Source organism: Lissotriton helveticus, chromosome 6 (genome assembly GCF_964261635.1).
Source record: "Lissotriton helveticus chromosome 6, aLisHel1.1, whole genome shotgun sequence".
NCBI classification, from domain to species: domain Eukaryota; kingdom Metazoa; phylum Chordata; class Amphibia; order Caudata; family Salamandridae; genus Lissotriton; species Lissotriton helveticus.
This window is the reverse complement of record NC_136067.1, coordinates 47609257-47621721: the sequence shown is the minus strand read 5'-3', so window position 1 is coordinate 47621721 and position 12465 is coordinate 47609257. Positions and strand designations below refer to the sequence as shown.

General features: G+C 47.0%; 1 protein-coding gene across 7 annotated transcripts in view; it reads left to right on the top strand.

Annotated features, from left to right (window-relative positions):
• Positions 1–12465, top strand: part of DNAH8 (dynein axonemal heavy chain 8) — a 10041960-nt gene that overhangs the window by 6490499 nt on the left and 3538996 nt on the right. For all 7 annotated transcript variants that reach the window (XM_078647354.1, XM_078647353.1, XM_078647356.1 and 4 more), the window contains one exon: positions 7928–8062. In XM_078647354.1, the coding sequence (XP_078503480.1) occupies positions 7928–8062 (135 nt within the window). The remainder of the gene's footprint in view (positions 1–7927; positions 8063–12465) is intronic.

Genomic DNA, 12465 nt, shown 5'->3' with positions numbered 1-12465 from the left:
AAAAGCGAAACAGCTCAGAATAATTTTACAATGATCACTGATTACTCAAGTGATTATAATGACATTAGAAAAGTGCTAAGTAGGAACTGGCATATTTTAAAATCTGATACTACAATAGGTGAGGTTTTGCCTAAGGCACCACTAATGTCATTTAGAAGAACTAGGAGTTTAAGAGATAACTTAGTCCAGAGTCATTGTGCAACCGAGGGCAGACCATCTGCATTTGATAAAATAACTGGCTTCTTCCCCTGCAGCAAATGTAAGGCGTGCAAAAACAGATAAAAAGTTCTAACGTATAATGTTGCTGGCCTAGAGCCACCTAAGAAAAACACGAAGTTCATGAACTGGAACACCAGCCACACGGTGTACTGTTTGGTATGTCCGTGTGGCTTGAGGTACATTGGCAGCACGATACATCAAACAAAAGTGTGTATTTTGGAGCATCTTAGAGCGATTGCTAATAAGGATGCCACATACCCGGTGGCACGAGACTTTGAAATGTACCACAGAAGCAACAGGGATCTGTTGAAATTCTTCTGCATGGACCACGTGCCCCTGAGTGTGAGGAGAGGTGAGAGACAGTTGCAGCTACACAAATTGGAGTCAAGGTACATTATAGACATTCAAACTAAAATACCGAAGGATTGTACAGTGGATAGGAAATGGCGATTCACCTATGATGTGTAAGAATTTGTATCCTTTTAGAGTGTGATGTGGCAATAGAGGAACATGGATTGTAGAAGAATAGCAGGGCACAGCTTATGTTCAGATGTGTGATATAAATCCATACAGGGTGATATGATGCAGACAGGCGTAAAGCTTTAGTCATTTGTAGAGCTCCCAAGTTAGGAACGTTATATGCAGATTGCTGTATATTGAAATGTTTTTTGTATGTGGGAATTTCTTTTTTTTAATAAACAATGGATCAGGCCTTGGCCAAAGGGGTCCCCACAGCCTACAAAATATTAAGGGAAGAGGGCCCACACAGCCCCCCTCTAACAAAAAAGAAAAAGAAAAGCTGGCATCTCGTTGGAGGCTCTGCCCCCTCCCTACACCACTCTGACACCACTCTGGAAATTCTCCTTCAGGGACCCTTAGGATTCAAGGAAACTATGGGCTAGATGTAGGTAATTCAAATTTACAGATTCAAAAATACAGAATTTTACGGATTCGGGCTTTTCGAATAGGTAAATGCCATGTGGGTAAAAAATCAGTAAAAAATACCGAATCGTTAAGATTCGGTAATTACCGATTTGGTATTTGACATTCATTCCTGGAGGCCCATAGGAATGAATGTCAATTACCGAATCAGTAATTACCGATTACGTAAAATTGGGAAAAAGTCAAGGGTGGCAGGGTGTCACTTTGACACCCTGTTGCACCCCTGATTAGTGCTTGTGTGCACATGTGGCACACATACATGCCCTAAGGGCATGTATGTCTGTCACATGGCACAGGTGTAAATGCACAGATTTGCATTTACATAGGAATTCATTATTTACCACCAACTAATAGTTGGTGGTAAATAACGAATCCTTAAAGCCCAGAAGCACTCTTTGGAGTGCTTCCTACATTTCATTTACTGATTCGGTAAATACCGAATCGGTAAATGATGATTCGGTAAATACCGAATCGGTAAATACCGATTTGTTATTTACCGAATCGGTAAATGTGCCTCCTACATAGGAAAAGTCTATTACCGGTCGGTAACCGGTAATGGCCTTCCTACATCTGGCCCTTAATACCCCAAATAAGTAGGCACCAGGAGGCGCATTTGCAGAGTGGTGGAGAAAGGGGGCATGGCCTGTGTCCACCTGTCAGCAATCCCACTATCTGGGGCAAACTGGAGGTATCAGGTAGGCAAGTTGGCCCCTAAGTCATAGTTAGCTCAACTATCTATAACGGCTGAATTGCTTTGGTTTTGTACGAGGGAAATGTCCAACTTACAATAACGTCCCTGAAACCTGTGTTTTTTCAGTGAATTTCTAAGGTTTTTTAAATGCTAATTTCAGACTATAATGTCCATCAAACCTATGCTTTTTTCAGTTATGTTATGTTATGTTAATGGGCTCTTATAGAGCGCTTGACTCACCCGGGGGCATCTCAGCTCTACTAAGGTAGGAGACCAGAGAAAGGGCAGGGCATGAAATAGCTAACAAATTAGAATAAAAATGTTTTAAGTTGTTTCCTAAAAGTCAGATAGGAGGAACATTCACATAAGGGCTCTGGTAGTGAGTTCCAATATTTAGGAGCAACATAAGAGAAGGCTCTGCCCCCGATCGGGTACGTAGGATACGGGGGATCTTTAACAAAGCCATAGCATTTGATCTCAGATTGCGGCAAGATGACTGCATGCTGAGTTTCTTTTGTAAATAGCCGGGACCAACACCATTAATGGCTTTAAAAGTGAGGAAGCATATCTTAAAGAGTGCTCTCTTTTTTTACTGGAAGTCAATGGAGCTCTTTGAGCATTGGGAGGGATGGAGTTCCTGGGGGATGGTTTAGGACCATCCTGGCCGCTGTATTTTGGATAATCTGAAGTTTCGCTATCAGAGTTTCTCCCACCTCTGCCAGTAAGGCATTACCGTAGTCCAGATGGCTCACCACCATTGCCTGGACCACTGTCCTACGGTGATTCACCGGCAGATATGGGATAATTCTGTGATGGAGACAAAGGCTATAGTAACAGGAGCTAGTTATGTTTCTTACATTGTCCTTCATGGTTAGCTTGCCGTCCAATTTTATTCCCAGACTCCTCACAGTGGGTGAGGGTGTGGGGGCCTTCCCCAACTGCTCAGGCCACCAGTCAGCCATGTCGAGATTATTATTTATTCTACCCAGGATCATGACTTCCGTTTTTCCTGGGTTGAGCTGTAGATAGCTTTCTGTCATCCAGCTTGATATTTTCCAGCATACCAGCCGAAAAACTTGCTCTTCCTCATTCAGGTTTGAGCCGTTAGGAAAGATCAACTGGGTATCGTCAGCATATGTTATAATCTCGAATCCAAATGGTCGAACAATTTTGGCCAAAGGGGCAGTATATACGTTAAAAAGAGTAGGGCTTAGACAGGAACCCTGTGGTACACCCTTGTCTAACCGAGTTTTTTTGGACCTATAAGGGCCCATCATAACAGTTTGCCCTCTATCTGTCAAAAAGCTTTTTAGCCACTTCAGGACAATATTTTCCACACCGCAGTCCTGCAACCTCTCCAACAACAGACGATGGGAGAACATATCGAATGCTGCTGAGAGGTTCAGGAGGATGAAAATTGCGGATTTCCCTTCATCTAAGGTTTGTCTGATAGAGTCTGTGACAGCAAGTAGGGCAGACTTGGGGCTGAAGCCCGGCCTAAAGCCTGACTGCGATGGATCCAGGATGTTATTTATCTCTAGGTAATTGCTCAGTTGTTTATCTTTGTGTGCGCCTCCAGCAGCTTCCTTAGTAAGGGTAGCAAAGATATAGGCCTATAGTTGCTCAGGAGTTGCAAATCTGCTGTCAATTTTTTTGGGATTGGTCGGACATAAGCTTCCTTCTAAGCTGTTGGAATACAGCCTGTTTCAATGGAAGAATTGAACAATTCCTGGATTGGCAGAGCACAGATGGGGGCGAGAAGAGCCATTGTGCTAGGAGGGCAAATATCACTTGGAGATCCTGATTTTGCTGTCTGAAGTAGATGTTTTAAGTCTTCTAATGAGATTGTTTCAAAATGCTTAAGATGACAGCCAGACGCTGACCTTAAGGTGTCCAATTCCTCTATATCTCTACTGTGCTTGTGGCTACTGGTAGGGAAACTGTCATAGATTAATGAGATTTAGTTTTGAAAGTATGTCGCTAAAGAATCACACAGTTCCTGTGTTTCAAGGGATATCTGTTTACATGGAGGGGGAGAGAGTCTTTCACTATATTGAACAGTGTCTGAGACGAGTTTCCGACTTGTTCTATTTGTAATTGAATATGTGTACATCTGGCCCTTTTAATTTTATGATGGTAACGGGATAAGTCTGCTTTATATCTTTGTTTATACTCAACGTCTTGAGTTCTTCTCCATCGGCGTTCTAGGGCCTTACATGAAGATGTATCCAATTTTAAATCCCCTGAATACCATGCAGCCGATTTCCGTTGAGTGGAGGGTATCTTTTTCCGCTCTGGAATGACTGCGTCCAGGGTCTGAACCATCGCCAAGTTGAAACTAGCCAGCCTGGCGGAGGTATCCTGCAAACTCTGTTTTGGGTCACTGTTAAAGCGAGGAAAAGTCTCCCTAAATGCTTCTACTGTGAGCTTCTGCCAGGGTCTTACCTTTTTTGGGTTTAGGTGCTTAAGAGGCATTTGCTTAGGGCGTTCGATGTTTTGCGGATTTAAGAAAAGAATCATATGATGATCAGTCCATATCAAAGGACATGTAGAATGGAATTTTCGGTGTTCCATATTAGTAAAAATCATATCCAGCTGTGGGTGGAACCGCGGATCAGTTGTGTTAAGCCCATCTCATATAGGCTTGAGGTCAGCTGAGTGGTATCTGTATTGAGCATATCTTCTCCATAAAAGTTAAAATCCCCCAACAAAATGAAGTTGCTGGAGGCTAAGGCCTGTGTGGCTATGAATTCCGTCAAAATAGTGACGAAGTTCAGCTTGGGGCCAGGAGGACGATAGAGAAGGGCTCCGTCCCAGGTCGCTGTAGGCGACATGGAGATCCTGAATATACTGATTTCCGCAGTATCATTGCAGGAGGTAGCCAACCATTGGGCTTTATATGATCTTTAAAAACTATCCCAATACCATCTCCCTGCTTTCCACCTCTGTCCAAATGAATACATTTGTAGTTATCGGGAATTGCTAGATTTATAGCAGGGTAGTTATGAGGGGTTAGCCATGTTTCTGTTAGAAAACATATTTCCGGGGAATAGGTGGATAGCATATCCCAGATTTCAGTATGATGTTTTGCCAGGGATCTGACATTACATAAGATATAGCTTAGCCCCCTAGGGGTATGCAGGCTATCATCAGGGTTTTGAGTTAAGCCCTTCCCTTCTGTACAACACTGATACTTACAGGAGTTACAGGTAACCAGCCCTTCTAAGACTGCTCGAAATTTAGTGAGACATTTTTCTGGCATCCCTTTGTTATTCGGCGTAGAAGTTCTAATCTCCAACAGCGCTTTACTCGTGTATGAAAGGAAGCTGGCAGGCAAAGGTATCAAAGTAGGTTGGGCAGCGAATCCCGCCTCCCGACTCGGACTGGCGCGGACGGGCAAAGACGGGCTTGCCTTTGGCGCACCTTAGGCGCGCCAGCGGCTCGTCCGCTGCGTGTACCTACTGATGGGCTCATTTCATGCACCGTGGGCAGGTAATGCGCCCAGAGACTAGCCTGCTGCCTCAGATTCCCCCCAAGATGGCGTCCAAAGTTATGTGCCGGGAAATCCCTCCTGTGTCCCCCAGCAGCTCCTAATCGGCTGCGATATGGAAGGAGGAGTGGCACGGCTACGAGCAAAGTACATCGGTAAGTTTTTCAGTTAAAAGTATAACAACATAAAAGTTAAAATTTACAGCTATGATTCCCGGCTTTCCACCTCAGGAATCCCCTTAGTCACTGCGCAGGCAACCGAGAGCTAATTAAATAGGTTGCGGACAGGTGCGGGCAGGTAATGTGTCCAGAGCCTAGCCTGCTGCCTCAGATTCCCCCCAAGATGGTGTCCAAAGTTATGCGCCGGGAAATCCCTCCTTTGTCCCCCAGCAGCTCCTCATAGGCTGCGATATGGAAGGAGGAGTGGAACGGCTACGAGCAAAGTACAGCGGTAAGTTTTTCAGTTAAAAGTATAACAACATAAAAGTTAAAACTTCCAGCTATGATTCCCGGCTTTCCACCTCAGGAATCCCCTTAGTCACTGCGCAGGCAACAGAGAGCTAATTAATTAGGTTGCGGGCAGGTACGGGCAGGTAATGCGCACAGAGACTAGCCTGCTGCCTCAGATTCCCCCCAAGATGGCGTCCAAAGTTATGCGCCGGGAAATCCCTCCTGTGTCCCCCAGCAGCTCCTAATCGGCTGCGATATGGAAAGAGGAGTGGCATGGCTACGAGCAAAGTACAGCGGTAAGTTTTTCAGTTAAAAGTATAACAACATAAAAGTTACAATTTCCAGCTATGATTCCCGGCTTTCCGCCTCAGGAATCCCCTTAGTGTTATATATAGTCAGTGACTAAATATAACATTAAATTACATTTATTTACATTTTAAACTATTTAGAATACTTTAAGTTATCAATATCTGCAATGGATTTTGATTTTAAATTAATTCCCTGCCTCCATCATTTATTTATGGAAGGGTGCTGCACTACCAGTGGTTTGTAAATGAAATAGATGTTGACAGTGGATACTGCAATAGACCAGCACCTGACCCGCTATCCCTAAATAATATATATATAGTGGAAATCACCCACCAAACATGTCTGCACAAGATTAATGCACCCACTGCCATGGTGCAATCCAATACAGGATTTTAGCAATTTCAAAACAGTCGCAAAGGTGCACCACTAACACAACAAAAAACAGACACATAACAAATTTTCAAGTCTGTGTCCATAGCATTTTTTCTTCAAGTATCTTCTTTTATTCAAATTGTATTAAAAACCATTCATGATTGAAAAGAACAGCTGATGCGTTTTGTCCAGACAGATGGACTTCTTCAGGGCATTCAAACAAGTAACGGCACTTCTAGGCAATAGTTTCATCAGACTGTCCGTGGTAGGTAAAACTTTAAGCAGAATGGCGAAATCTGTTTCTCCAGGAGATTTAATAACAGCAATGTGTATTTCTCTCAGGTATTAAGGAAATCAACGGTATAGTAACAAGCATAAGGTGATCCAGCAGTCTCACCGAAAGAAGGTGGGCTGGAAGTATAGGCGACAATCACCGGCACCGACCTTAATAGGGTCGTGCATCGACCTGGTGATGCATCCTGCAAGCTGACAACGGTCAACTAACTATAACGGCTGACTTTCTCTGGTTTTGTACGAGTGAAATGTCCAATTAACTATAATGTGCCTGAAACCTGCTGTCTTTTCAGTGAATTTCTAAGGTTTTTAAATGTTAATTTCAAACTATAACGTCCACGAAACCTATGTTTTTTTCAGTGAATATATATAACATTAAATTACATTTCTTAACTTCTTAGAATACTTTAAGTTGTTAATATTTGCTATGGAGTTAGATAATAAATTAATTCCCTGCCTCCATCATTTATCTATGGTTGGGTGCTGCACTACGAGTGGTTTGCCATGTGTTGTGCTTAACTTACTTAAGTTCTGAGCTGGAGTATTTTACTATAATTTCAGGTCCCTTGTGCCTGTAACAACTTTAACAGGGCTGTTTGTGATTAGAAATGGGCTTACTCTTTTGTGAGTGGGTACACATCCCTCTCTAAGCCACTAACTCACCCATGCTTAACCCCTCCTAACTCCTACCTATTCCCCTCCTCTTTTGTAGTAAGTATTCCCCATTTTCAATCCACTCACCATTCCTCCCATACTTACCACTATAATGTGTACTTATGTGTGCGGAGACTCTGCAGTTGTGTTGGAGCTCACTGTGCAAAAAAAGATAGGAGAGGAAGAAGAGTAAAGTCTGCATGTAGGTTTCCGAATAGCATTTTTCAGTTTGTTTGTAGTGTTGTTGTGGTACTGAAAAACATACTACAAAATGCAGTTTGTGAAAAGGCCCAAAAATGTTTAACTTTGTCTGGTATGCTATTCATGCTTATCAGCATCCTGGCCGCTGTGATCTGCTGGGCCTGTCGCTATTTGAGTTGATACTTGAGTGGGCTCAAATAGACTTTATTTTCAGAATTCACCTGCATTGTAACGGGTAAATGTTAAAAGTTTTGTATTATTTAGTGATTTAGTTGTGCTTTTGCTCACTTTTCTCTGGTGTTTCAGGCTGTGTTGCTGACAGGAGAACAAGGCACTGCCAAGACTGTTATGATTAAAGGATATATGAAGAAATATGACGTTGAAGTGCAAACATCAAAATCCTTAAACTTTTCATCTGCAACAGAACCAGTTATGTTTCAGGTAAAAATTCCCAACGTTTTGGTTATTTAATAAATATTGTGCCCTTGGTATGCTTCAATAGCTTGTGAAGAAATGCAAGTCTGGAGGTAATAGCTGGATAGTAAAATCATCAAATTCAAATCAAATTCTAAAAGATACTCTTTCCTATGTGAATTCTTCTTTTTTTTGTCAAGTCTGTTTTTATTGATTTTAGTATTCACATAGTCATGATACGCATCTCATATGTAAACTTACAGTCATGCATAAGGCTGCTCGCCAACATTTGGATGTGTAGCAACATAAGATACACATGCATTCTGACTGTACTTTAATTAGGAAGAGGAGTGCACACACAGGAGCGAGGTTACCTTGGATCCGAAAGTCGTGATGCAATCTCTGAGGTTACAGTATAGAAGTAGTGTGGTAATCTCCTGACAATGGAACCATAACAGTTGCAGCATAAATCAGTCTATGTACATACAGCTTCCTCTCCCCACATCCCGCCCCGGGGTCCCTTATGTGTTTCGCCACTGTGACTGTGCATTAGTGTGGCTGCACGTGTATAGGAATCAGAACACGGGTAACATTTTACTGGAATATCATGTCAGTGCATTACTGGGTGGCGTGTCTCTACTTGTTCCCTCCGAGTGTCTCCCGTGTCTCTCCCTCTCCATCTACTGAAGCGTGCAAAGGATCTGCTCCCAGTGAGCTGCTATAGGTTCCTTCCGCAGCCCCAGTGTTTCCTCCCATCGAATGGCGATTCCCTCTACCTTAGCCCATGCCTGAAGTTAAGAGCTCCAGCCTGTCCGCGTGTGCGGTTGGACGTGTGCCTTCCATCTCTTCGTGAGGAGGCGTCTAGCAACCACTAGTCCCAAATTTATGAATCGGGACGTAACCTTGTCCATAGGGGTCCTCCTTAAGTGGTGTAACAGGTGCTCCGGCCAGTCAAAGGGTATGGTGCGTGCTGTGTAACCCTGCAACAGCCCACTGATTGTGCGCCAGTATGTACCGAGCCTAGGGCAACTCCATAGCATATGTATAAAACCCGTCACCTGCTCACTACATCTAGAGCACAGTGCATCGTTACGGTGAAAGTACCTGTTAATCAGCTCGAGTGTGAGGTATGCCCTATGGACAATGAATAGCTGGATTTGGCAGAACCGCATGTTTCTAGGTATACGCACAGGACTTTTCAGCATCCTTTCCCATTCCTTATCCGACAATTGTCGCCCCAGGTCCAATTCCCATTTGCGGCGGAGTGGGTCTAGGTTGAGGGCCGCATGTGTTCTCATCGATGACGCAAACCAGCGAACCAGTTGCTTACCTTTCCCCATAACGTGCAGATACTGTATGATTAGGTGTTGACTGGGCTCCATGGACATATCCCACCATATGGCAGTCAGCTTCGCTATCAGGAAGCCATGTGCTAAAAATCCACCGGGCGGGGCCTCTTCTCTGACACCAGGGACTCATAAGGTATGAGCTCATCATCCTGGTACAAATTCCCGAGTGAGTGGATATCAGCCTCCCGCCATTCTGCAAGTGTAGAAGCCGTGAGCACCCCTTCTCCACTGGGGGATCCTTCCAGAAGTATTGCAGGTGCGTAAGGGATGATGGTTTTGGTGAGGTATAGAGCCCTCCGATAACATTTGTATGCCACAGCTAAGAGGAGCGGCTTCGGCCTGGTTATTCATTCCAGCGAGTATGGCGGCAGCATTGTGGCCATGTCTTCTCTACCCCTGTCTGCCAGCCAGCGGGCGACCCACTGCAGTTGGGCGGTAAGGTAATAGTGTTCAAAACAAGGCACAGCCAGGCCTCCCTGATCCGTTGGTAGATATAACTTTGCTAGTGCCAGTCTATGCCGAGTGGTGCCCCAGATGAAGTTCCTTAGGAGCCTAGTGAACATGGTAAAGAAGGCCGCCGGAAAAAAATATGGGCAGATTAACGAAATAGTACAGGAGACGAGGGAGCATGACCATTTTGGTGAGCGCCACCCTGCCCGTTGTCGTCAGCGGAAGTGTGTTCCAGAGGCGCACCTGCGATTTAAGTGCCATACCTGCCCTCCCCAGGTTCCCATCAAACAAGTCCGTTGGTTGGCGGTAGATCTGTATCCTCAGGTAGCGGAAGGTACCCTCCCACCACTGAACTCGTATCCCGGGACGACATTCCCTTCCCCAAAAGCATAAAGGCAGGACTTACTCGCATTCACTCGGAGCTCCGAAATGGTGGTGTCAGTCTGCAGTAGTTGGGCTAGCTGTCCAGGTATCAATCAATCAATCAAAGACATTTATAGAGCGCACTACTTACCCGGAGGGTCTCAAGGCGCTTGGGGGGGGGGGGTGCTGCTACTGCTCGAACAGCCAGGTCTTGAGCTTCTTCCTGAAGGAGAGTTGGTCTTGGGTCAGGCGCAGGTCGGACGGGAGGGAGTTCCAGGTCTTGGCGGCCAGGTAGGAGAAGGACCTTCCTCCTGTTGTCGTTCTTCGGATGCGGGGGACGGCGGCGAGGGCGTGACTGGCTGATCGTAGATGGCGTTTGGGAGCGTAGAAGTTGATGCGGTTGTTGAGGTAGCTCGGGCCTTGATCGTGTAGGGCTTTGTGTGCGTGGGTGAGGAGGCGGAAGGTGATTCTTTTGTTGACGGGGAGCCAATGCAGGTCTCTCAGATGTCCGGAGATGTGGCTGTGTCGTGGGATGTCGAGGATGAGTCTGGCTGAGGTGTTCTGGATCCGCTGGAGTCTCTTCTGGAGCTTGGCGGTGGTTCCGGCGTAGAGGGCGTTGCCATAGTCCAGTCGGCTGGTGACGAGGGCCTGGGTGACCGTCTTCCTGGTCTCGGTGGGGATCCACCGAAAGATCTTCCGTAGCATGCGCAGGATGTTGAAGCATGACGAGGAGACGGCGTTGACTTGTCTGGTCATGGAGAGGGAGGAGTCCCGGATGAAGCCCAGGTTGCGTGCGTGGTCTGTCGGTTTGGGTGCGGTGCCCAGGGCGGGGGGCCACCAGGAGTCGTCCCAGGCGGAGGGTGAGGTGCCCAGGATGAGGACTTCCGTCTTGTCTGAGTTCAGTTTCAGGCGGCTGGTCGTCATCCACTCGGCTACGTCTTTCATCCCTTCGTGAAGGTTGGCTCTGGCGGCGGCGGGGTCGTTGGTCAGGGAAAGGATCAGCTGGGTGTCGTCAGCGTAGGAGATGATGTTGAGGTTGTGTTGGCGTGAGATGGCCGCGAGGGGGCTCATGTAGACGTTGAAGAGGGTGGGGCTCAGCGAGGATCCTTGAGGGACGCCGCAGATGACTTCGGTGGCCTCTGACTTGTACTGTGGTAGCCGGACTCTCTGTGTTCTTCCGTCGAGGAAGGAGATGATCCATTCTAGTGACTTCTCCTGGATTCCGACGTTGCTGAGGCGCTGCACTAGGGTGCGGTGGCAGACAGTGTCGAATGCCGCGGAGAGGTCTAGAAGGATGAGGGCCGCTGTTTCTCCGTTGTCCATTAGGGCTCCGATGTCATCGGTGGCAGCGATGAGGGCGGTCTCAGTGCTGTGGTTGGCTCGGAAGCCAGACTGTGAAGGGTCGAGGGATCCATTCGTCTCGAGGAAGGCGGCCAGCTGTTTGTTGACGGTCTTCTCGATGACTTTGGCTGGAAACGGGAGGAGCGAGATGGGGCGGTAAATCTTGAGTTCGGTGGGGTCCGCTGTTGGTTTCTTTAGTAGGGCGCTGAGTTCGGCGTGCTTCCAGCTCTCCGGGAAGGTGGCGGTGTCAAAGGAGGTGTTGATGATGTCCCGCAGGTGGGGTGCAATGACAGCGTCGGCCTTGTTGAAGACGTGGTGAGGGCAGGGGTTGGTCGGAGATCCGGAGTGGATGGAGTTCATCATGCGGACGGTGTCTTCGGTGCTGATCGGAGTCCAGGCGCGGAGGGTGGTGGTGGGGGGCGGTGGTTCGGTCGTGGCGTGCGTCGGTTGAGGGCTGAAGCTGTTGTGTATGTCCGCGATCTTGTTGTGGAAGTAGGAGGCGAGGGAGTTGCAGAGGTCTTGCGATGGGGTGATGTCGTTGTTTTCGGCGTTGGGGTTGGAGAGCTCTTTCACGATGTTGAAGAGTTCCTTGCAGTTGTGTGCGTTGTTGTCCAGCCGGTCTTTGAATGCAGTTTTCTTGGTGGCGCGGATCAGTTGGTGGTGCTTTCGGGTGGCAAGCTTGAGGGTGGTCATGTTGTCCGGTGTTGGCTCCCTTCTCCAGGCTTTCTCGAGGGCTCGGCAGTTCTTCTTGGAGCTCTTGAGTTCGTCGGTGAACCATGGGGCCTTCTTGCTGCCGGGTCTGCTGGGCGGGGTCCTCAGTGGGGCGAGTTCGTCCGCGCAGTTGCTGATCCACTTCGTGAGGTTGTCGGCGGCCTGGCTGCGGTTCGCTGAGCTGGCTGGAGGGTGCTGGCTCAGGGAAGCGGCGAG